The sequence below is a fragment of the Ciconia boyciana genome, chromosome 2, assembly GCF_034638445.1.
Source record: "Ciconia boyciana chromosome 2, ASM3463844v1, whole genome shotgun sequence".
In the NCBI taxonomy this organism is placed as follows: Eukaryota; Metazoa; Chordata; class Aves; order Ciconiiformes; family Ciconiidae; genus Ciconia; species Ciconia boyciana.
In genome coordinates this window covers 78,883,879-78,910,799 of record NC_132935.1, presented here as the reverse complement: position 1 = coordinate 78,910,799, position 26,921 = coordinate 78,883,879, and the positions used below count along the sequence as shown (strand labels likewise).

The window sequence follows — 26,921 nt, the reverse complement described above, 5'->3', positions numbered from 1 at the left end:
TGTCTACGGAATAGACAGTATAACTACATTTCCGTAGTTATACAAACACACGGAAAGAGAGACATGGATGCACAAGTGCCTACTTCAACATCTGGCCCTGCCCAGAAATGCTGAGTAGTCATAGCCCCGTAATTCTGCTTTGGTTTGGTAATGTTCATAAATGAAGGACAATTGACACCGTTTTCTCACAACACGTGAAAAACAATTAGAAAATGCTATTGTCCCACCACTAAGGAGAAAGTACTGGAAACAGCCCTGCTGATCTTCTAGTAAGTTACAATAAAATGCATTTTAAAAAACCCAAACTTAAGGAAAACCAATCGATCATCTAAGCAATAGAGTTAAAAGCAGATTAGAAATTAATATCCCTGACTGATGGAGCCTTACAAAACTGCTGTTTTCAAACCAGCTTAGAACCTTTTCTTTTTTAATAAGCACAATTGGCTTTGAGTGCTTTGTCAACGTGACAAACCTTTTCCAACAGAACTGGAGCATTTATTCAAATGCTAATGAAAGTGAATGTAATTTGTAGTGGTACTGAATCAACTTTTCAAGACTGCAATTTGCATTTGTATAAAACTCCAATTTTTTCAATATGAAACATATTTGGATAGGGTTTTGAGACTAAACAAATTGACATACTGCTTTTGTCATAAATTTAAAAGTACTTTGATTTCTTTACGATAGGCAACTAATAATACTGAGCAGCTTTTTATATTTACACATTTTCTTCAACTGGAGAGCAGGCCCTCAAGATTCATTAAAATAGTCTATAGCTCTTATATTAAACCATTGTATCAACTAGCTCGATTTTCAGATACAAATCAATTGCTCATACTATTCTGCCAGTGTAGGTTCACCTTTCAATTCACCATAACTGACCAGGGCTTGTAGACCATAATTTTTAGTGATGTAATATTCTTCCTATAATCACCAGCAGGCATGCAGCAATCCTCCCATTTTTATTCCTCCCCAACACCCCAAAAACCAGAACAGACTAGAAAATAATACTGAAAATATTATGTTGTTATTTATTATATAATCACTGTCATGTCTGAAATTGGACTACTGGATTCAGTTTTGGTCTTCCCAACTCAGATGAAGCATAACTGGAGTGAAATGGATCCAGAGATGGAGGCAGAAAGTTTCCATTTGAAGAGCAGGAAAAAATCTGAAGCTGTCAGGTTGAGATACAGGATGACACAGCTACTCAAAAAAAAAAGTCCCTTTTATACAAGAGACATCCAGCGAAACTGAGCCACTAATAAATTGGTTGTGCAAGGCCATCAACATATCAAACTGCTAAATGCATAAATATGCAATGAGAATATCCATATTTACATTCTAGAAAATAAAAGTTGCAAGCATATGACTTCCTGGGAACCATAAAGCTCAAAGTTGAGCCTCAGGCAGGTCATTTCACATCTGCTTGCTATAAGTGTTCTTTTATTCTTCTTTAAAAAAAAAAAAATCTCCTCCAGAATAATGGACTGAATATAAATGGTTATTGAAGTGGAATTTAGCACAACATACAGCTGCAGCTGAATTCGTCCATTCAAGCAGAGGATTTGCGAGTCAGATACATTTGAAATTATCTATGGCATGGTGTTGACAAAGTTGTGTGCTTTTTAAAAAGCACAAAGTCTTCAGGTATAGGCATCTGATATCATATCCGCCATGAACACTACTTTATCCAAGCACGGAATCTGACAAAATATTTCTGTCCTCAACAGCACAGAAATACTATCATCTGGGAAGTGGTAAGGCTACACGGTAACATTTAGATAAAACATGCAGTGTACATTTTCCGTATGGTTTACGTGACAACACATCTTTGTCTACTAACAGTAACTGCTATTAGGCAACATAAAATATAACTGCTGGAGAAGTACTTGCATAACATTCAGGAATGGTTTCAAAAAAGGTAGGATTTTCAGAATATTTACAATAACTAACAGCACAGTGAGACACTGGTTAATGGAAGAGTCCACATAAAACGTGCACAGATGCCACCGGCTACAGCATTCCACGCATCTTCTGCCCTATGCAGCAATATGAATGACCTCAAAGACAAGTAGGAAACTGAAGAACATCTAACAAGCAGAAATGGAATTTTTTTTCCATTGAATGTATTAGAAGAGTAACACTTTTACTGTCTTGATCGTATCTTACAAGCTGGATAAAAACTGAACAGTATAACCTGCCTGGTAAATGCTCTTAAAAGCCTTAATAGAAACTAATTATCACTGCTGGGCTCTATTAAAAAAAATAATCTGAAAGCACAAGAAAAATACATTAAAATAATTACAGAAGAATGAAGGGCCAAGTGAGGAAGACGCTTCCACCAGAAGAAATATCCTGCTGCATGGGTATTTCTGTTGGGTAAGGAAGAGAAAAATCCTTCTGTCCCATGAGTCTCCCTAAGAGCAGGACATATCTGAAGCTAACACATAACAGTGAATGCAGCCAACGGGAACAATAAAAAATATACCTTGTCAAAAGACCAAGCAAACAAACAATCAAAACCCCACAACATGATTTCACCATGTTCCCGAGCACAAGCTAAGTGGTACCTGGGCTTCAGAGACCTCCAGCCTGGAATCTGCACAAGGGCACAAGAGGTACTGCCACATCTGACGCTGGTCACCGAGACACCCGGCGTGACTGGCATAGGCAGAGCAAAAAAAAAAAAAAAAAAAAAAGGCATTTTAACTAACCACCTCATAGTGGCTTGAAGAGATGGTGGTAGCAGCTAATGTGTTAATCACCAGCCATACAGCTACACTAGGAGTAGCTGGAGAGTAAAAAGGATGTCACAGGAGTAAGAAACGGCTCCTGACTTTACTGAACTTCTGCTGAGCCCTATATATATGTGCAATCATTTGTGAAACTGGGGCAGGCGGGAGCAGGCACGAGACCTCTGCTACAAAATCTGTGTGTGGTTTCACATGTAGAAAAACATGCACGTTCCCACATGTGGCCTCACCTTCAGTTACACTGGATGCACTAAATGCCAGGTGATGAAACATTAAAAAAACCCCCAAGCACTAAGTTTTGGCAAATATAAGCTTGCAGTTTTTATTTTAAAATACATTTTAAAGTGCATTCTTTCAGGGACGAAATTCAATGGCAAGAACATTCCCTGGTATACACATATATGCCTGCCTGTATCAGGCCCTGATCTGAATAAGTCCGGCTTGATAACTCACCGACAATCCCACACCGACACAGGTACCCTCACGCACCCATTGCCGGCACATCTGGCACACCGGTCCCAGGATGGAATTTGTGCAGAGCGCAGCGGGACCCACCCCTTCCCACAAAGTCTGAGGCTTAGATTTTCCATCCTGTACACAAGTTACTCAAACTTATTATTAAAAAACACCTCTGCGTTTTTGGAAAGTAACGAGATTTTCTGTGATATCAGACAGTGCAATAATTGAGGAAATGCATGAGAAAGATGGATCTATGAGGTAATCAGTAGCATGGCACTTGGAGAAACAGCAGCTCAAGTCTCTGTTCATCTCCTTCTTTACTTTGGGCAATTCAGTAGCCTCTCCTTGCCTGGGTTTCCCTTTGTATAAAATGAAGGTAAGTTTATCTAAGAGCTGTGCAGAGTAATAGCTGTTAGGATCGTGTACACAGCTGACAAGTGCTCAGACAGAATAACAGAAGCAACCAACCAAAGACAGAAAGGGAGTTATGATTCCTAATTACATTACTGATAAGACTTACTAGTCTCACTTTCTCTTAAGCTAATACTCTTTTCCCCATTTCTAGTTCCAAAGTAAAACTGGAATGCAGTTAAGCCAAGAACTGTGGCCTTGGGGCTTAACTTCCAAAGGAAAGAAGCAGACAGCATACACTACACATTCCCCAGGAGCAATCAAAAATAGGATAAGGCTTATGTATGAAACAGGTTCAACAAGCACAGCACACAACGTGACATTGTTCCTTTGAGGTAAAAAGCAAAGTTAATCAGCCAAGGGGGTTTTTTTGCGTGTTTTCTTTTTTTGTTTGTTTGTTTTAAAGTCTTTTCCTATCCTACTCACAAAATTGGGCGGAACAAAAGCATTTACAGAGGCCAAGTCATTTTTAACAAATAAACCAATGTTTGCAGAACCCCTCAAAATGTTTCAGCTCAGTGATCTAAGTTTTCTTAGAACAGAACATTTCATTTTGGGTAAAAAGCTGTCAGATTCATCTCCAAATCATGGTTGCTGATAACTTGAAACGGTGAAAGAGGGAAAAAGCTATTTCCATATTTTCAAATTGCCTACAAACTATATGGTTTGCAACACAGCCCCTGCCTTATTCCACAAGCTTATTTTATTTTGAGACTTAATTAACTTGGGACTTTTACTTCCAGTAACCTCCCCCGCACCCTCCATCCCTGTGCCATTCAACACCTAAGGTGCCATTCAGTAGCTAAGTTCAATCCTTAAATTGACACACTAGTCATGTTCTGTGATTTTGCCATTTCTCTCATGTGGCCTCGTCATTTTTCAGAAGAAACTTCCGAAGATGCTCGGTATCTTCAGAGACTGCTAAAAAGTCATATTCATCCTACTTCTACCAATATCCTAGATTTCCTGAAAACTTGGGAGAGAAGGGGGAAGGAAAGGGAGAGGAAATAGAGGTGCAAGAAACATGGAAATACTACTTCTGCTTCCAGGTGCAGTAAAGTCAGCTTGAATTTAGAAGCAGCAAGCTGAAAAAAAAATGGCATGAGTTTAGTAATTTGAAAAGTAAACCCTCTTTTGAAACTGTGGATTAAAAGAGAAATTGTAACATCAACCCTATTTCACAAATTCAGCATAACATTCAAAGACTGATAAGAACACAGGCCATAAGGAATGCTTCACCATTAATGCTTCTCTGGAACAACAGCTTTAGCATAACAACCGGTCCTTGTTACCAGTATAAAGACTGTAAGCCTCTCAAATATAAGAGACAGCAACAGCACACAACCGTCACTATTTATTTTAAATGACAAAGGAATTCTGTAACTAATTTTGGAATTACAAGGAAAAGCACATACACAGTATTTCTCTAATGAAAGGAAACTAAAAGATGTTAAAAAAATCCCCTGCCTAGCTTTAGGAGATATAGTAAAATCCACCCCTGTATGCTTTTCTAAAAGACACACTGAGGAGGAGTCATAAATCAGCACTATCCAATTATACAGAGACACAATTAATTAAGAAAAACATACAGTTCTTATTGCAAGCCTTCTCCATCTCCATGATTCCTGTATCTCAGAGGTCCTTTCCTCCCTGCCTTTCCTACTGGTTCAGTGTCACTGAATGTGAACGCAAAAATACTTCCTTCAGGTTACACATGGTGGTGTTTGTTGAGGTTATTTTAGTTTGTTTGAACTTTGGGCTTTGCACCATGCAGTCATAAATTTAAGAGCAAGCTGCAACTATTTTTTGTTGTTCTAAGAGATAATAATAAAGCTCATGTGCTTCACTATGGACTTACCACTACATTACTAAATAATCCAAGTATTTTAGTTTTGTAGAGAATTGATAACAGGAGAGGGGAAATGCATGGATACCAGTTGTATATCAGACCCTGTCACATGCAATACACACAGTCAGAAAAGGACACTCAACAGTTAATATCCCAAAAGGTGCTATGCTATTACCTGTAGGATTATTAAAATGGTCATCACAACTTCTGTATTGTGATATTTAAGTAACACAAAAATGAATACCTGTAAGAGATCTGGGAAAAGCTGCAACTTGCAGTCAGAAAAACATTGTTTTCTCTGTAATCTCCAAGAATTTCCAAGTGGCACTGAAAATCATAAATCCTGAGAACACACATGATATAATAAGTGCTATTTCCAAACAAACTCCAGTTAACAGAAGGTAGTTAATGATTTATCTTTACTATTGTAATACTGGTAGCTTTTTCTTTTATTAATAATTTTTAAAAACATAAAAAGGTGATTGGCTGATGCAAAATGTTGATGCTTATATCACCTTAGTCATCTCCTTTAAAGTTTAAAATTGGAGTACTGTTCAAAAAGAAGCACTTCTTTCCTTCTTACGTGCCAAAGATCAAAAAATGCACTGTTTGCAATTACTGTAAGCCATCTCTCCCTATGGAGCTTTTTTTGTAGAGATTACTTGAAAGTGATTGATATAACCGCTCTCCTGAAGAATTTCTGCACAAAATTTTAGTTGATCACTTCCAAGGATATTTAAATAATCATTACACAGGTTATATCAAAACCTTAATTCCAGGCACTTCACTAGAATGTTTCTTCTTCAAACACATGATTTTTTTCTAACCGATCCTCATATTTTTTCCATATTTTTTCTTTATTTACCTACTGATTAACTAATAATCACTAGACAACCACAAGACTTGGAATAAGTGATGTGGTTCTGATTATGCATAAGGCAAAAAACCCCAAGAATTCTCCCCAGGAAATAAACAATGATTTGTCTAAAATATTCTCTCATACTTTGTGTTTATCTTTAAAGATCTAAGTATGACAAGGAACCAAGAAGACAACATGGACGTTTAGAAGTTAGAAAAAGCAGAGGGAAGAGAGGAGGGATCTGAAGAGAAGCATGAATGACTTACACTTTTACTCTTCCACCTATTTGCACTCCAAATGGCCCTTGTTAGAAAGAAGACCAGATACTTCAATTATTTGCTTTCAACAGCTTGATTTTTGCAGTGGATTGTCATATGTAAGGGCAACTGCTTTCAAAACACCATATTTTACTATGTCTTCAACTTAAAAAAAATTAGTTTAGTAATCTGAGAAAGTATTTACCAAGCAATATTTCTCCAGCAACCAAATTCAACCCAACTGGTGAGTTTGCTCATAAATTAAACCACAAACATTTTAAAGACAGGAATGAAAATAATTTCAAAAGAATTATGCAGGAAAATCTAATAAGGATTAGCTTGGAGTGTAGCAAAACTTTGAGATATGATGTAATGATGGAATGAAAAAGCTAAGTATTTAAAGAAAACTTCAGAATTGAAATTCTGCAGTAACCCTTCTGTGCAACTTTCTGAACATTCATTCCTTTTGGCAGTTACTGTCATTGTGCAAGCTGGAAAAATACAAATAGTCTCACAAAGTATCTAGGAAGCGTTCAAATAAATCTTGGCAACTCATTAATGTATTTGATGACGCATAGATCAGTGTGTAACATATTTACTCTGTAGCTTCTTTATGTATACATTATAGGAAAAAATGTATGATGTAATGTAAACATACAATTGTACAAGTGCAGAAGTTTTTACTTTCTACATTAAACCAATCTTAAAATAAGAGAATCAAGGCACTGAGACAGTCCATTTTTAACATGGTTAAAAAACCACACACTTCAAAAGGCAGCCTGGTTTGTTGTCATTTAAAAGGTTTCATATTTCTGCTTGAAAGGTCAATAGAGAAAGTTAAGATTTGGGTGACTACAGACAGCACTTTTGACAATAACTTTTAGTCAAAAGCATATGTGTGAAATGAAATCTTTTGTGTTACAAAGGCAGAGGAAAAGCTAAATATTTAGCTCCAAACATCCTGCAAATATCGTTTTGCTTCTCGAAGCATGGCCAGGATTTTCATTGCTTCCAATCTGTCAACTTCCATTTCCATGCTTAAAATGTCTGCTACAGCATCACTTACACCATCAGCCATGTGCTTCTTATCTCTGAAAACAAACAAACAAACAAAAAACAACAGAAGGAGAATGCATAATAATGTATTTTTCCTTTTATCAATAGCTTCAGAGGCAGGATAATATTGGAAAAGAGGCATTAAAAAAAATCCCAAACAAAAATATAGCTTGTATATTGTATGGCAAGATTCTCACTGAGTTTTCATGTAGCTGAGCACTGACAGTAAACGAGGGTTTCTGTCAATCAAACATTACAAAGTTTTCAGCACGCTGTGATTTAGAAGAAAAAAAGCTTGGAACCCTAGTTGAGCTGTCACAGAATAATTGTTTCCTTTTAGGAAGAATTGGAACTGCTGAAGTATTTTTTATTATTATATCACCATATGGTTCCAATATAAAAAACAAATAAACAAAAAAACAACCCTCACTTATTAATAATGCTATTTTTAATACAAATGGCTGACATTTATACTTGCAGGAGAACGTATTGACATTGGGCTCTATATTCAAACAGTTTGCCCATTTATCAAACTTCCTAAACATTTTAAACCTCCAGGTAAGTTATCATCCACAAATAAAAATTCCCACTGTAAAATATATTACTATTACAGAGCTTTAGCATTCTGGCCCACCCAAGCCTGGAACACAGCAGAAGACTGCTGCAATCTCACAGCTGTGAAGTTTATCATCACATGTATTCAAATATCTCATTTTCTCAAGAGAAATCTATTAGCTTGAAACCTCCTGCAGCTTAACTGAGTGCTAAAAAAGTAAAAGAAATACTAAGTGACTAAAGCAACCAGTGGAACTGTGTGGTCACAAGCTATACTTTCAAGAGTGTATTGGAAAAAATGGACATAATGATGAAATTCTAGCATTCCAGGAAGGCTCTTTCAGCATCATGTTGGTCCTTTCTCTCAGACAGCTCTAAGTCTTTCTAAAGCCTCAAACTTCTGCTAACTCTGTTCCCTTTCTGAGACAGTCCATCTCCACTCTACTCACCCACATACATAGAAGTAACCTCTTTCTTTCAGCAGGACTCTGGCAACTTCCTTAGCATAAAGCCTAATGACATCTTGCACGTATTTAGGCGGGGCTACTTCTGCAGTTGAAGAGTCTCTTGAGAAACAAACCTTAAGATGAGTTAATGTGCCATTTTCAAGAAAACATCTGAGCTCATCTCTGAAAGGCAATAAAAACTGTTAGTAGTGGCTCAGAGATAAGCATTCCCTCATGAATACAAAATAAACGCTAAATAGTGAACTTGCTTGAACAAATAGTCTCGATCCTGATGCCGACAACCAAAAAACAGCCATGTCTCTCCAAATTCCCAGTCTGTATGATCTTCTCTAAGCTTTTGCCTAAACAGACAAAAAAAAAAATTTCCAATCCTGTTTTATCAAGTGCAGAATCTAAAACATCTATAACCTAATTCTCATTTAAAGTAGTGCTTTAATAAACCTCTGGATTGGCAGAAACGTGAAATGACTTAAGGTAAATCACAGTCAAACCCTCCTCCTTTGATTTTCTTGACTACTCACTTTTGGCCCAGCTCAAAATCAATCAACTTCAAAGGGTTGGTTTTCTTTTTTTGCCACACTTTCATATCGGAATAGTCAAGACTGACACTTCCAAACATCTCAGAAAACAATCGTGACTGCTGAATAAGGAGATCACTACCCTTTATCCTTCATTGGAAGCCCTGTAAAAACACCTGGGAAAACTCCGCACAAAGCAGTTTTAGCATGCTTTCCATTTAGCTGTAGAAACCTGCTAGACTTTATGAATAACAATCTATTTAGTACCACATAATCAGAAGAGTTATTGTATTTTCTTGAAATAATGCTGAAGATATTACTTTAGAGGGGTTTTAGCTGCAACTTTCTAGTTACATTTTGAGACAGAGATTTCATTTATCATTGATCAAATGCTTATGAAATGCTATGAATCCTTTAAAATAAAATGCAAAATACTTCTGAGAGATAAAGATATATTTGGGAGTTAAAATTAAGGAGTAAGGATTGTACATAATGATTTGGTTAAAGCGGAAGCATGGAGTCAGAAACACCATGTCAAAATTTCACTTTTCTCTCAAATAAAATGGTTTCAAAATAATTGTTACAGGATGCAAGAAACTCCATTATCTTGCTGGAACTAATGAGTCACATAGGAATGATATGTGTTTGTTACCTATAAAACTTGCAACCATTCCCACCCAAATATTCCACACTTCCCGTTCTTCTTTTCCTCCAAATGATCACGTTTTTACATATTCTTGGTGATGTGATATCTGTCACTTTTTGAACAAGCAACTCTTTGCTTTGCAAAATTACTCTGCTGGAGTTGGAGGCGAAAAAAAGGGATCTACCTTCCCTCAAATACAAACCACAAAACCCAAGACTACTGCCCAATTGAGGGTTCAGGTGCCAAGCTCCTCATCTTAAACCATCAAAATGTGTAAACACACAGAAATAAGGCAATGTGGGAGAAAACTTGACATTCATCATGCCAAGGCTTTTAATATAGATGCCACTTCCGAAGGAAATGGATTTTGAATACCAAAGTCAAGCCAATCAACACTGTTTCTAAAAACTACCAACTTCTTACAGGACTTCCACTAGCAACACACAGATAAAGGATTTAATTTCTTATTACTGTTTCTGCAATTCACCCAATTCTTCATATATCCACTATGGATATTAAATAGTCAGATGAAAGGGTAAGATTTACTCATTTGAAAACCAAATAAATACACAAGCACTGCTTGTTTAAAATTAATAAGACTGTTTCTAATCAGCATACTGTTATAAAAGTAAAAAGAAGAAAAAAAAAAGAAAAAAAAAAGATTAACTGCATTTGTACTCAAAATCTGAGGCTGTATTTTCTTCAACATAAAAAGGCTGCTTTCCAAGTAACAACTTGGTACATACCTATGTTGTAGGAAACCAATAAATGGTGAAATTCCTGTTCCTGGACCAACCATCATGAACGGGACAGATGGGTCTGCAGGTAAGTGGAAAGTATTGTTTGGACGAGCAAAAATAGATATCTAAAATGAAATTAGATAGAATACAACTGAAGAATATTCTTAAGCAGTGAAAATACCATGAAATTTTTAGAACTTTCAGGATATTTACATATTGTATCTGTCCACATACCCTTCCAAATCCTGAGCTTCAGAGTTTATTTTTAATGCCACACAGACATTTAGAATAAAATTTCACATAAGTTTCTGAAAAAAAACCACACCATATTTAGAAACCTATTAATCCATCTGGAGGACAACTAGGGAAAACCACACAAACATGAGTTTCTGAATATGAAAGTTGACTGCACCATAAATTTGGGGAATACTGTTACAGAATTCATGGGAAGTTTGGTGTTGGTACTCAAAGGGAAGTAAAGCTAGTTTATCGCTATTATAAGCAACTCAACCTTTTTTTACATTGTGGACATCTAAAAATATTCCAGTGGAGGTAAGGATTTGTTTATAGTGAATTGAAGCCTATTGATACTGAGCTTGCTTTCTTAATTTTCATAGAAGTTTTACATGATCTCCAAAAATGCATATGGGTGAGGGGAGGCAGATAACTGCTCAAAGGTCTTGGAAAATGGTTTATATCATTCCACTGATAAACTTTAATTCTGATCTTCACATCTGTGTCTGAAAGGAAGTCTAAATATAATTTTATAGGAGCTTCAGAACTATTCTCTGAGGTCTGGCTAACATAATGCACAGAAAATGAGACATGACTATTTTCAATTCTTTAAAAGATTATTCAAGACTCAATAGCAGCTATAGCAGAGCTTCATCCATTAAAGTCATAAGCAAACATCCCATTTATTTTGCATATTGAAAGGATTTGAATTTACTTTCAAGTTTAAGGAAGGAGTGAAGCACTAGACCAAGTTATTTAAACTTTGTTCTGTAAACCTGAGTGGTTTAGCACTACTCATTTCTTATCATTTAATTCACTACAGATACAACAACGTTAAACAGGATTATTTTTCTGTTTTCATGACGATAAAAAATATTATAATTCTTGCTGGTGGGGGGCAATATTTGTATTTCTGTTATACTTACTACTTCAAACCACACTTGAGTTAGGAGGCTATTTTACCTATTAATGATTCAAAACTGGTCATTCCTTTAAAAAATACTGCAAATAGTAAACACATTTATACCGTAAAGTGTCTTCAATTAATCTAAGGTATTTTTGCGTAAGATCACACTCACCTATTTTGTATTGGTATTCCACATATTTCTGCAATCTACGTGTATTGCTGCACATTTATCTATGCTGAATTCTAGCTTGCACAGCAGATGCAAATAGTTCTGAACTTTATTCAGACTCATTTTGTAATAATACTTTTTTTTTTTCAACTCCACCTCTTTTTCATGTTTGATCTTTAATATACTGCAAATCAATTATATTTTAAATAAAGAGCAGATGTGAATACTGGAATAAGATATATGATGCACATATTGATCGTTTTGTCTTTTCAGTTAGTTTTAAAAAATTAAGATAACTTGTATGGGTTTTCCTTCTGTTTTGCCGGACCAACATCTTGAATTATTGGCACAGTTTTCTTGTAACAAAATTCTATGCTTGTTTCCATTTTTTTAAATCAAATCTAGATTAGACTGGCAAATAGTTCTTTTGTCATATTAATTATATAGTAGGATTCCAAATTTTTAATAATTAGCTCACACCCAATAACTTTGAGACCTATTAATTACATTGATTCTCTGCCACAAAAGGAAAAGAGGCAAAAAAAAAAAAAAGTACCTTCTCCTAATAATACCCACCATGCCAAACCATCTTTGATGCACATCAGAAATACCACAGACGACTGTCCCGTGTCATATTCAATAACTTGGCCTTTGCAAACTGTGCGAGACCTGACAAGAAGCGAGTTTTACAATTTCTCCCCTATTATCTGCCACTCTTTCCTAGAAGTGACCAAGTGCCTCTCTCCCACAACACTAACAGTCATAACCATTTAATTGCACAGTGGTATTTTAGTCCATGAAAACATCCTCCAAGACTCGCTTATGACTACAGTGGGGTGGAAAAGAACTCTGGCCCTTTAGCAATGGGAAGTTTCACAACTCAGGTATCCACAGCTGAAGTAAAACGTAAGTTTAGCAACTTAGCAATGAAGTTCTAGACATGTTACAGAGGGAAGGGTAAACTTACAAGTAGGGTAGAACTGCAAAATTAAGGTGTATGCTGCCAAAACACCCACATTACATGAGAGCAGTGAACAAAGAAACCTGCAGTTGTTTCAAACATGCATAAATTTAACTGTTAAGGAGTTTAGATCTAATATTCATACCTTTTCAGTTGAAGAGCTTTCTCCCTTTGTATCCGGAGTGTTTTTATTGGGGTGCAGTAAAGGTGCAACTAACTTAGCAAGCCACCCTGTACATACTCCTTTTCGTGAGACTGGTCTAGCAGGACAGGCAGGGAACTCCACAATATTAAATACAAAGCACAGTTTTCCTGGCTGATGTAAGTTTGAACTGCGAAGACAAAAGTATAAAAAAAATCCCAAAACCTGAGAGATAGCTGTACAATCTTACAGCAGGTCCATTTGCAGCCCAAACCACCTCATCTGAATCGAGATTCCCAGTGTTCAGCTAACTATGTGATATTTATATACAGTTAGAAAAAGTCTTAAGGTTGGACTCAGAGGCCAGTGCCTACAGAAGGGAAACCAAATTCCTACCAGATTCACATGTGTGTGCGCTTGTTCGAGAACTCCACCAAAGTCCTGCCAGACGCTCAAAACAATGTTGTTTGAAATAGTCAAACCCTGTGGTTTTTTGCAACAGGGACACAATCAGTTTTTCCTCAGGTTTTATCCTTTGTTTCTCTCTTTCTTCTTTAGATTATAACGTACACACACACATTTGAGAAAAAAGCATACCTAAATTACCAGGGAGATATAATTTGAGTATTTCATTACCTTGACGCTGAATAGGATCTGGCTTGTAATTTAGGAAGATGTTCTGGGGGGAAAAAAAAAACAAAACAAAAAACAAAAACCAAAACACATAACTTATTATTTGATTCACCCCAAATGAAAATGAAAATATCATATAATGAGTGTTTACACTACAACAGATTACAAGCATATTATAATTTAACTGTAATTTTACTCTATTAACATCCAGTGTTTGAGGTTCAGAAATAAGCTATTAAGACTTGAACCGTATTTTGAATGTTTTTCAGACTTTGTGGAACATGTGTTACAGAGCCTATAAAATGAGGCCACAACAGTTAATTTATGGGGTTCTTGGTCAATTAAAAACAACTGTAAGGTGGACAAAAGAGATGCCAGTAGCTAGTGAACAAGGTGAAGCTTGAAATTTAATTTTCCCTACCTTTCACCTAAGAGCTCAAAAGCTCTCAGAATAGGACTTGCTTCATTGAAAGTTTCCTATATGTAATGTCCTAGAAGCAGATGTGTCAGTTCAATTTCAAACCACTATGAGTACCTATGCAAACTTTTGAAATCACAGCTAAAAAACCAACAACAGAGACAGGAGTCTACTGGGCATTTTTTCAGTGAGAAACCCACTATATATATCACACACACACATTTATATCTACGTATGTATGTACATATACAGAAAAGGTCAAACTCACTGGTACCTTCAAAGGAATGACTTGCATGCAGACTGCACATTTTGGCTGAGGAGAAGGGCATATTAAAAGGAGACAGACACATCGCTAAGTGAACACTGCGGTGGGGAATGGTGACAACAAGCGAGCAATACCAGAAAAATTGGGTGTAGCAAATGCCGGAAAACATACAGTGGAATAACAGGGTAACATCAGTTTAACTGCTTTTTAGCTGTTTTTCCACATGTACCACCCTTTTGCAGATGTTCCAACCAGTACATGGACACCCTGACATATTTTAAAGATGCTCTGCTACATAAGAATGTTGCAAGTCAGAGTTAAGAAAAGCTAGTTCAGTGAAATCACTTAAAGACGACACTAAGCCCATTCAGCACATTATTTCCCTGGGGGAACACATTTAAAAAACTTTCAAAATTTCCTTTTATTCAGTTCAGTTGCTACAGCACGTTCCATACCACCTTTGAAAAGCTACATGCTTTTGCTTTCACTGTGAATATTCATGTATTTGTATAAAGTGGAGCAGAGCTTGTATTTATTTTTTTAAATCCCCACAGTGTACTAAGAAGGAGAGATTTGGGGTAGGCGATAGAAGATAATTGCAAGAACATAAAAAGCAATCTTTTTGTTTCATATAATGAAACTTATTAAGAAATTCTGTTTTTTAATCTGGAAAATAACTGCCACTATTTTCAGATGTATTTGAGATTATTACAGTTGGAGTCTCATTCCTTCAATGTTTTATATACGGAACCCAGCGAGTGTGTTGGACATTGCATAAATACAAATATACTGGAAAAAGCTTTCCATTTTAACAGGTAGAAGTGCAAGAGAAGAACACGTAGGCAGGGAAATCAGGAGTTGTAAAAACATGTCTCTTTTAATTGTAAGCACTTGATGAACTGTTTCTTAAAGACCCTAATCCTGCAAACACCTTACACTTATTTTTTTATGCACAGGAGCAATCCAGAGTCAACTGAAGCATAAGTATGTACCTAAGTGTTTGCAGAATGAAGGCCAAAGACTACAAACTGGAGAACAGAGCTTTGTTCCCCAACAAGAATTTTAGTTTGATCACTATGGATACTATAATATTTCTAAAGCTGTTAGCTGAACAGTTATTCCCCTTTCTTGGGAAATTGAACATTTAGTCTGATGCATTTTCAGAAACCAAATCTAATTAAATCTAAATCAGTTACTTACCAATTAACAGGTTAAGTGAAGGCTTGCAGCTTGGAAAAGCATGAAGTAAATCCAGCAAGCAAACATTAGAATCTCTAATAAAGCGTGTGTAATCAGAGGCTCCTTGTCTGCTGCAAAGTTCTTGAAGCCTCCGTTTTTCTCCCGCATCACTGGTACATTCTACAAGAGCTCGCAAAAATGCCTGCAGGGAAGAAAATGAGAGTGAAGGGTAAAAAAACTTGTCCATTTGGAAAAATGGTCACAAATCTGGGAAAAACTTGGGATGCCTGAGGACAGAAAGCAGTCACCTGACAGGTTAATGGATAATACAATTTATTTCCCAATGCACACTTTCACCTATTATGAAAAATTCACCTTTTTTTTTTTTTTTTGACTGCTCCTCTAATGTCTGGGACAAGCTAGCAGGTCAGACAACCCTACTTAGCCTGCGCGGGGGAGAGAGACAAACAGGCACAACCCATTCCCTGAAAAATCCCAAATTTATGAAAGGCTTTCTTATTTATGTATTTCCACTTTAGTTAAGTAAACAGCTCCATAACACAAATTAATTCAAGACAAAACACCATTTGCTAAGTTACAGAAGACAGGAAAGGAATAATAAAAAGTCTTAGAAGATGTATCACTGTAAATAAAGTATGGTATTTAATGAGTCATGTAAACATCGCTGTGGTGTTTTATTCCATACTTTATGCCTACATAATGGTACTGCAAGCTTTTCTTAAGAGAAAATTAAATTGAGCATTGTAAGATAAAGTAAAAGTCAGATGTAAATAGTTACAAGTGTTTTTCCAAAAGCAAGGTGGAAATAGACACAGTCCATAAAAGAAAAGTGATCCAAAACACCCAGTGCAATCAGACGACATATTCTACACAAAAGAATACTTGGAAAGTAATTTTAGTGTGCTGGAACACTGAGCTTCCAGACAATAGTTTTGAGTATGGAGTTACATAAAGCACATTCTACACTGAACAGGTAATAAAGCAGATAGGTTACAAAAACTGGCTTGGGCGATATTCCCGAGCCAGCACTCTCTGCCTACTCTTATTGTTGAGACAAAGTTTCAAAATTGTTAAATGCAGTTTTGAAAAGGTTGAAACAATTGGAAGATTCTCTTCTCTTCTGCTGCGAAATCCACTAAATTGAGTGAAAAGATCCTTCCAAAAACTGATTTCCCTCAAAGACCCAACCAACACAACTGCTTAGCTTCATCCTTCATACAAATTTATCTTTAGAATGTGTTTTGACAATAGCAGAAATATGTATGCATTTCCAGATGCAAGCTTCCAGTTTTTTGCAGGCACAGAATTAAAGGAAAATAATATTCACACATTGTGAGAACAAATACTATACAAGCAAAAATCTTTCTTCAAATTCTGCCAGGTTACTGAAATGCTAAAGAAAAGCTTTAAAATAATTTACAAGACATCATGGTATGTTTGCATAGAGCAACATGCATATTTTCAGTGACAGAACTTGACAGATATGGCTCCCTCTGATTAGAAAGAATGATTTCTCTAAAATGCCTATGAGGCCAGGTTCAGTCAGCCTTCCAGTTATCTGGCACCAAATATCTAATGCTTTTCTGCTTACTTCCAGACTAGTTATGAATCAAGGTACTGCAGAACGGGAATAGAGATTTCAGTATCTCATAGTTTGCCAGATAAAGTACTAGAAGTGAAATTTCTCAGAATAAAGTACAAACAGCAGCATCAAACTGACAATCCTTATTCACCAAGAAACGTGGTAACTACACATGAAGCAAGGACAGATCTGTAAGAGTCCATACAGCACAGAATTACGGAGGATTTATCTTTAAAAGAACAAACACATAAACACCTTTTTGGGAATTGCTCTTATTTCCAGACACCAGGTTAGAATGAATTTCAGAGTGCTTCTTTCAGGGATGTGTTGTGGATGAGCTGCTCCTAGTTCAGTGGGAGAAAAAAACAAAACAAAACATGCATCTATTAACATCCAAAAATGGTATCACAGAGTGCTTGCTCCTTCAAGAAATACAAGAGCTAAACTGCATTCAATTTTGTATGTTTGAGCCCCAGCTGGTTAGTGGAAATTATAAACTAAACGGCAAGACAGTTTTCCAATAAAGTATCAACGACAATTTTCCAATTAAAAGTCAAAACTTATCAGGAAAGCAGGAAACAAAAAAGGGGTATAATATATGAGCGTTCAAATAAATTTCATTGCTAAACCACTCAAGGCTTTGTTGCCACTTTCCACCTTGAAGAAATTCAGAGGAATGCTTACCAGGAAAAGGAACATGCACATTTTTTTCCCCTCCATCAATAAGCACTCCTGAAAATTGCTACATGCTGAAGTTTTCTAATGATCTAACCAAAGGTGTATGCAGCCAGCGCCAAGCTGGAGCTTCGGAGGCCCAGCAGATCCAAGGGGTTTTGAACAAGCAAATAACCCCTCCTGTACTCTATACAGGTTCCATTTCTGGGAAGAAGGTACACTGACATCCCATCTATCCCTTCATGGAATTGGGGCAGGGTGCAGCCAGGCTTATCAGCCTCATGCCATGTCATACTAAAGTGGCTATTCTAAGTTAACCCCAAAAGCAATGTAAGGGCATTTATGTGACAAAACACCTTTAATTAATAAGCTCTGCAGGTCCCAAATTGCTTCCTTACAGACCCAACTTGCATGTTGGGATTTCTCTTGACAATGTTTCTTGGCTTGACATCTAGCTACTGATTCTTACTATGCTTTCTTCCATGCTCAAGAGCCCTTTAATACTACAGAATTTTCGCTCCAAGAATATACTTATATAACTTGCTAAACTACCTCTTTGTATCAGCATTACTTGACTGAACCCTTGCTACAAAGAACAAAATTTACTTTTAGAAGATAAGAGGATTGGCATAAATATAACGCAGGAAAGAAGCATCCATTTTCACATTTATATAAACTTCCTTTTCTTGAGCATGCTGACAGCATGTTACAAGAAGTACTTAATCCTCCTCCTAGGATGCTCAGACCTATAATAAAAACCCAACTACAGAAATCCAGTATTTGAACAACAGATGTCGTACCAGACTTCAAATAATTTCTGTTTTGTCCTCTCAATTTATCTCACCTACTTCATCAAAGAATTCAAAGACCGAACAAAGAGAGGTTGTGAACAAAATTCAGTGGAATTCCTGGTAAATCTTGAAGATGCAGCAGAGGCACAGCCTGCTCTCCATGCTCTTCTCTTCTCCCAGGTTTTTCAGCTCTCTTCATTCAGTAAACCCACAACCATAATAGTTTGTAGTAACTATTACAAATTCCTCAGAAATGTGAATGCAGTTAAGAGACAACCATCTCAAAAGGAAAGCAACTCTGGAACATTGCTCGGAATTGCAAAGCTGCATTATAGAGCTGAATTCTTTGGTACAGATTGGCAACAACAAGTAATTAAGTTATAGTAACTTAATGAGTCTCTGCTCACTAGCACATCTCCAAAGAAATTAATTTGGGTTTGATCCTAAACCATTTAACTTCATAACTGCAGTGGATGGAAGTCAGTGTACAAGCCATGATTGGAGATGAGTGGATTAGCAGCAACTTGCTAGGTCCTGGCCAAGTATCCAAGGCAAGTGTAAAAAGTCAGCATGATTTGCTCTGGCTCACCCAGAAGACTCAAGAGCAGAACCAAGAACTTTGATTCTCTGTGCTGCAACCCAGTGCTATGATCTTCCTTTCCATTACCATTCATTAAGATTCACAAACAGGCATGCCATTTTACATACAAGATATGGCAAAAAGTTGCATAGATAACATATAATTTCATCTTTTTTCCCTGATTAGTGTTACATTATGCAGCCAGAGATGCAATAACCTGGATTATTTACACACAGGATGAGAGCACTGATATTCCAACATTCACTCAATAGTTTTACCAACTTTGCCTTGGAAGGACAGGTTTTTTTGGTATACAAGAACAATCAAGGGGCTAAGCTATGTCCACTTGGCTATACAGGCTCTGTTCCACATGGAAAGTGCTCTGACACTGATGAACTCAAAGTGCCCTGTTAGGGCAGCTTTACGTCCTTCCTGCAACATCAGTATAGCAGAAGAAAGGGAACTACTGTAGGCAGGAAGGAGAGAATATCTCTCTGTGCCTATTCGAGGAGACCTTCACTTTGAACATGCTGTTCAAATTCAGAGATTCAAATTTTATGCAGCCAGGTAGCAGGGCTCTGATTTGAGCAGAGAAATCTACTAGCCTTCAGGTAGGATAAAATTTCAAGCCCACCTTCCTATGAAGATCTGATGCTTTTGGCTCTCCACTACATCTTCCTTCACTATACCCTTCCCTTTTAATTGCTTCCTTTGTAAATGTGCTTGATTCTGTAAAATCTGTAAATAGTGTAAAGAGTAAAAGTAGCATACCTGTTAAATCCCCCCCACACCACACAATCTCTTGCTGCTTGCCTGTGCACGGTTGTTGGGCCCTGGACGGGGTGAACAGCTTGAGGCTGTTCAGGACCAGCCCTGATCCAAAGGGCTGGTCCTGATTGTTACAAAGCTGGGACCCTCCTGGGACTTCTTTTTTTTTTTTTTTTGGGGGGGGGGGGGGCGGGGGGGAGAAGCTGGTGTGTTTGGAGGGGGTCTGTCCCAGAGGAACAAGGACAATGGGGGTTCCCCAAGAGTGGGAGTTGAGGGGAAGGGGGTTCAGCACAATGGGGCTGGATAACAGCCAGACCAGCCCTGCAGATGCAGGGCTCATCCCCAGTGCAAGGACCAGGCTGTAACTGATACTGGCTCTGCACCAAATCTAACCGGTGACCCCTACCAGCAGAGATTAGTTACTGGAGTGGGGGTCAAGGATGGGGATCAGCTGGGCCTGGACATCCCATATAATATGTTACAACATGGCCTGTCATGTAAACTCACCTCATTAACAAGTGAGTTACTCACCAATTCAAAGAACAGGGGTCCATTTACATCTCATACTTAAGGGACAACTTGTGTTGCCTTCAAGGATGCAGGGAACCTCACCATGGGAACTGATTTACACATAGACTGGAACAACAAAGAGCCCTACCCCATCTTGCAGAACTAAAGGCACAACTCAGCAGCACCATTAAGACACCAATCGCAAGGCAAGAGAAAAGTAATTCTCACAGGTCCAGCTGGGCAGTCACACAGGCGTACCTTGAACCTGCAGCTACCCTTTCTGAGCCGTGGCATCATAAGACTCAGCAGAGCAGATCCACATAGACCTAAAAGCCTCTTAAAAGGCACCTTGCAGCAGCACTGAGTCTTCTGCTTCAGGAGAGAGGCCCTCTTAGGATGTAAAACAGATTGATGTGAAGTGCTGTGTCAGGAGAGCTTTTACTTTCAAGTGGGGGATTGTTAGGTTATGTGATTAAAGATTCATCTCCATAAACATGAAGGAGCACAGAGGAAGAATGAGATGGATGAATGCCAATGCCAGGCTCAAGCTCCCAGTCAGAAGCTAACTAATCTATAGTAAAACCAGCAGCAGCATTCTATGCATCCTCTCTTTTTTAACACATCTCTGTGACTTCCAACATGCCTCCGTGAAATGACAGCTGTGTCCCACTACTAAAGATAAAAACATACAAAACTATGCATATCAACTACTACCAACACAGAAAGGAGTACTTGTTCATGACCAGTGCATCACACCATACCTTTCTTTTTAGTGCCCTGCTTAACCTTTACGCAAACAAAATGCTCTCCTTTTTCAGAAAGTCCCAAGATGTGAAGAAGTTCTTCCACCTCACTGACATTGTTGGGACATATTACACAGAAAGCATCTCCAGGTTGGTAGTCAAAGACTGTATCCTGTTTTAAAATATGAAATAATTCCTATTAAATTGTATCACAAACCAAGTCCAACAGCATCCCCACTCCTAACAACAGTCTTCCTACTATCACAGTCACATGAAGTCATATGTTCTGTTACTCTATACTAGCGCTTCACTGTTTGGAGCACATCAGAAACTACTCGTGTTTTCTTTTCAGGTTTAACCTTACTAATTGGAAAAATCTTTCCTTATCTGGTTTAAATATTTGGACACTCTTTAATAAGAACTGCTCAGCAGCCTAAACAGAAGGAAAATAAATATGTATTAAGAGGATGTGTTATATAATCAGCCCAGATCATTAATTACTGATATACTTTGTTTTCTGGTTTGAAAAGAGCAGAGAAATGAAGTCTTCATAATTAATGCAACTTTATACAAAGATACATTATCATTAAAAGAAAATTTGCTGGTTAAACTATTTGATGAACTGTGACTGAAATGCCCCCAACTGTTTTTATTTTCTGGAGGAAAAAAGAAAAATAGCAAGAGAAGAGCACAATGAAAATTAAAAGGTATCTCAGATCTTAAGACCTTGATTCTACTTAGTTGGCTGAGGTTCTTGTGCGCAACTGCTGAAACCCTACTCAAGCTTCTGCCTGTTATAGGAACATACAGAATTATACTTGCATCATTATGTTTCCCTTATGTATCAGATGAGGTGGCCTGCATACACAGACTGTTCAGAATGTTAGGAAAAAAGGGCAAAAAAATGTTCAAATTTTCAGTGCATGCTGATGACAAGATACATGTATACATACAAATATATGCAAAAAACCATGTCATCTCAGTTGCTCAAAACTTAATAGACTCTATTTATAGCTGAGATTTAAAGATGTCCCATGGATACGGACACAGATTAGGCTAATAGAGTCCAATAAAAGTTACTGACAAAATCACAATATCCTAAAGGCAGTATTCTACAAATTTGGAAAACCGCTCAAAAGCAACATATTTTCCTTTTAAAGATTTCTTGTAAAGTAATGTCGAGCACTCTCTTCCTTTCTTCTTCAAACCAGTATACAAAATATGATCTTCCCTGAATAAACTAAACCAGTTTTTACACCTAGGGTAACAGAGGTTGACAGTTTGAGTAGTATGTTAACAAGTCAGAGCAAATGAATGCCAGAAGCAGAAACAGTGCTCAAGAGCTAACGATTCTTATCACTTGATCATTCTAGTCAAATTATTACTTGTGTAGATTACCTACCACAAGGAATAGTCACAATTTACTATACAGTTTCTGAACATTCCCTAAGTTGTATACTTACAAACTGAAAGATTATTCATTTTCAATATTCCCTGCCTGCCGTTCTCCACTGCAAATTCCCTTCAAAAAGGTATTTCAGTCAATACAATATCCATGAAACAACAAAGAAATTAATTTGACACTTTCTTTCTGTTTTGACTTCATGGAGTCATATCTTTCAGTGAACAAATCAAGCTTTGCATTTAGAAAATGGATCAGCCTAAGCTGACACCCTGTTGACACCTGTTGTATAGGGAATTATTTTTTCTTTTTAAGCAGTCAAATAAATAATTTTCAGTTATTATACATAACACACATGCTTTTCACCCTTTATTTTAACCCACTAAAGTAAAAGCCATCACTAACTTACTGCAATATCAAGTTCTAAAAGCAATGCAGTTTTTATCGCATCTTCTCTAGTGAGCTGAACTGCTTTTGTAACAGGCACTTCAAAGGTTGTTCCCTCTGAAATCAGTGAGGACAGATGTGGATTCTGAAAAAGAGGACGCAAAAACTTACACTAAAAATGCAAATCAGCTGAATGACAGCTTACTATGACATACAGGAATTACTGTTGGTACAATTTTTTTGAAACAGTATTAGAAAACAATTCAAAACAATGAGGAAAAACATGAATCTTCTATATACATAGTGTTTTGCTCTACATTTTTAAAAATCATATCCAAGCAGAAACACACATATATTCAATTATAAAAAGTCAGTAGGATTGAATGGTCTAATGGGCCTAAACTACTACCAAATGCAGCTAGCTGTTTCCTTTTTCAAGGGCTGCCTTGAAAATAGCCAATTAGAGAATGACATTTATGTCAAAACCCAGAAAACTCCCCCCTAATTAAAGGATTACTAGGTGTACAGAATGGACATAAGCAGTAAGAACAGAAGGTATTTAAAAACATCATTGCAAATTTACAGATTAAGACTTTGGGGAGCAGATGGGGCTATTATTACAGGCAATTTATAAGAGGAATTTTAAAAACTACAGCTAAATTTAGAGCTAATCAGCAAACTCCAGACTACAAAACAGCATCATGTTATGCCACATCATTTCCATTCAGGTGGAAACATGCCCCAATCATTGTAAATGGGCACCAAGAGTAATTCCAGATGACCTCTGCCAAAGGCTGTCACTTGAAGATCAGACTATGGCCCTCATTTCTCCATCACTATTGTCAGCAAGCTTCCTTTGAGATCAATACAGACAAAAATGAAAAGACAGAGGGGACAGATACCAAATGTCCATAACGATACTCTTGTCAAATGGAAAGGAATTATTCTACCAGGAAGAGAATATTCCTTAATCTGAAGATTTCCTAATGAAAAAAAAGGAGACAGGAGAATCACTTGAGACCAACAGTTGGAAGTTTTATTATTCTCTTAAAATTTTGACATGGTGATTAACGGCTTGGGCCATATCATGTTATTGTGCATCAGCTGGACTGTGATAACTGTCTGCATTCATATTCCCTCCAAGTCAAGTTCAAGGCATGATGAGATCAAGATTTAAGCTAAATTGTATTATCTTACACTTGCCACAAAGGCTTAAGATGCAGACCATTACTGCTCTGCTACCAATAAGCAGCAGCTTGTTAATTCAACCCTGAGACTCAACAGCCCAAGACATAGATCATATAAGTAACCAGAGAGACCATGTACCCAGCCTTCTTTAAATGGTAGAGTGTCTCTTTCTGGAGATATCCAAACTTCAAGTTGATGCATTTCAAAGCAAGCCAACTTCCACTGTGCTTGGCAAAAAATACCCATGGTTGTTGCAATATAAGATACTGGAAAAGGACATGAATTGTGTCATACTTGTAAAAACAAACATGACCCTACATAGACCTACTTGTTGACAAGATCTAGCCAACTATGTCAAAAATAGCGCCAAAGGAAAAAAAACAAACCTGCATCTGATTCTTTCCAAGGCTCAAGACAACCATCCAGCTTTATACCTGAAATCTGGACTATAATTTTTAATCTGTCACTGAATTCCAGATTAGCAGATTCAGCTTTTTCAATTTGCTGTTTGAAAGCAAAATTTACTTTTCTTCTATTTACAGAAAAGTTAAGGCATCTATATTAGAACCTGATCAATTATTTCAGAGATCAGCCTGAATATATGCTATGACTTTAAAATAAGAAAATGGGCTCTCTTAACCACTATAGCACCACTTTCAACCCAAGTACTAGTCTTTAACCAAAGAGTAGTTCTAAATCACAAATCTTTGTTTCAGTAATTTGGATTATTTAATTCAACAACCTGAGCAAAACCAACCACAATATGAGGTTTAAAAGAAAAGCAAAATTATCCAGTGTTTAAATTCATACACTCTTACATAATTATATTAGCTAGACTAAGTGATTCTCTCAGCGTTAGCATTGACACCCTCAACAGAGAGAGTGTCAGGGCCCTGAGGATACTAATGGGCTTTCATGGTCCTGACCAGCCTCACCAGAGGACTCCACCCCCACTTCTGCTCACGGGCCCAGGAGCCCCATCTCAGCTCAGCCCTGGGTCTTCAGTCCCTGCCCGAGCTACATCACAGGAGTACTGGTCGGCAGCTCAGCCACAACCATGCCCACAGCTGGCCACAGATGCTGTTGATCCAGGCCTCGATCTGCAGACCGGCTTCCAGGCTTGGCCCCAGACCCACCTCATTCCCACAAACTTGTCTGATGATCTGCACTCTTGGCTGATCCTGGCTGCCATCTCCTGGTTTGCATTGCTTGGGTATCGGGGAACGCGGCTGGCTGTTACCACACTCGGCTCCTGGCTCCCAGTCCCTTGAAGAGCAGCCAGCCCTCACTGCTCCCTTGCACAGACAACCAAAACATCTGCCCTCTGACAGGCAACCAGAAAAGTTTGAGTCACGCTTTCCAGTTCATTTTGAACACTAAATATGCCAACTGGAGGTGATCACCAGCTCGTGCTAATTCTTCTCTTTGTACAGCAGGTCTTTGTTCAACATGGCTTCATAGGAAAAAGCACACTGGCTTTCAATCTACAGTTCATCTTCTGTTTTCAATAGTAAAATTATGATCATGTTTTTACAATGACAAGATTCTCTGTTATTAAATATGCAGCAAGATTTTGAGCAATTTTACACCCTCCTAAGGCATTCTGCAAGTACTAAAAATTTGAACAGAAATTGTACTATGCTCCTTTCTAGAGGAAGATGTTTTCACCATCCTAACATAAGCCACTGAGGATTTTAATTCTTCCATTCCTGGCACTGTAATGCCATTCCTTTATTGAATTATTATTTAGCTAAATTATACTTTTACATCTGTGTCCATAACTTATATGGTGGTAACTACATTTTCACAATAAAAATGGACCTTTCACTTACAATTCAAAAACCTCCTGCGTTCAGGGACGTTATCTCCTTTATTTAAGTATCCACTTGCTCTTTTGAGCCAGGTGTAGGAATACACACTCATGCTCCTACCAGAGCTGCAGGCTTTCATCATTCAACGTGAAGTCCTTACCTCACCATGGGCGTCCTGAAACTGCACCTCTATATATTCGGGTGGCAAGGCAGGAATATTAAGAGCAGACTGAGAGACAGGAGGGACAGAATGAACAAGTGAAGGTTCGGTGTCTCTAGCTGAAGCCACAAGATGGATGTCAACCAGTTTCTGTGTCAGAACATCAGAACTCCTCACTCTTTCATCTTCTAGCTTCAAGTTCTGTACTTCTGAGCTTAAGTTTAGTTCATGCCCAACGTACGGGGCTGCAGAGAGAGAGCTAGAAACAGCATCACTACTCATGCCTTCTTTTTCTTTCTGCAATAGAAATGCTTCCTCGAGGGCAAGCCAAAGTCCATCAATCCAAGGATCAACCACTAGTTCCAAACTGGGGAGGGAGGAAAAAAACAAGGAGGAAGGAATGGGTGACTTATTGTGACTTACTGGACTGTTAACTTACAAATAATGAAAAAGACCACAAAAGCTAAAAACACTATTCATTTTCCATTTTTTAATATACATCTGCAGCTGTTACCAAGATGACTTGTTAAAAAAATATTTTCATTTAATTATTAAATGATCATGTAAATCATGTAAATTTATAGAGTCTAAAGTGTGTAACAGCCTCACGCTTCTTCCAGTTTCTCATTTTTATTTTCTTATGCTGAACTTTATGACAGGAAGTTGAAGGGATGGTAGCAAAATATGCAACTTTTCACTGTGCAACAGCAACATCAATAGCTTACACTAATGTTCGATTTTTATTATTTTAGAACACAAGATACAAGTTTTATGGTTATGGCAATGTTTGTGTTCAATTGCCTCATATCATCATGCACAGAA

At 37.4% G+C, this 26,921-nt stretch overlaps 1 protein-coding gene across 4 annotated transcripts in view; it reads right to left on the bottom strand.

Annotated features, from left to right (window-relative positions):
• Positions 1 to 2,684: 2,684 nt before the first annotated feature.
• Positions 2,685 to 26,921, bottom strand: part of MTRR (5-methyltetrahydrofolate-homocysteine methyltransferase reductase) — a 34,475-nt gene continuing 10,238 nt past the window's right edge. For all 4 annotated transcript variants that reach the window (XM_072853072.1, XM_072853071.1, XM_072853068.1 and 1 more), the window contains 11 exons: positions 26,100 to 26,466; positions 22,963 to 23,085; positions 21,170 to 21,323; positions 17,340 to 17,428; positions 15,503 to 15,683; positions 13,623 to 13,665; positions 12,990 to 13,176; positions 10,580 to 10,698; positions 8,918 to 9,010; positions 8,652 to 8,831; positions 2,685 to 7,682 (listed from right to left, as the gene is read on the bottom strand). In XM_072853072.1, the coding sequence (XP_072709173.1) occupies positions 7,538 to 7,682; positions 8,652 to 8,831; positions 8,918 to 9,010; positions 10,580 to 10,698; positions 12,990 to 13,176; positions 13,623 to 13,665; positions 15,503 to 15,683; positions 17,340 to 17,428; positions 21,170 to 21,323; positions 22,963 to 23,085; positions 26,100 to 26,466 (1,681 nt within the window). In that variant the 3' untranslated portion in view covers positions 2,685 to 7,537. The remainder of the gene's footprint in view (positions 7,683 to 8,651; positions 8,832 to 8,917; positions 9,011 to 10,579; positions 10,699 to 12,989; positions 13,177 to 13,622; positions 13,666 to 15,502; positions 15,684 to 17,339; positions 17,429 to 21,169; positions 21,324 to 22,962; positions 23,086 to 26,099; positions 26,467 to 26,921) is intronic.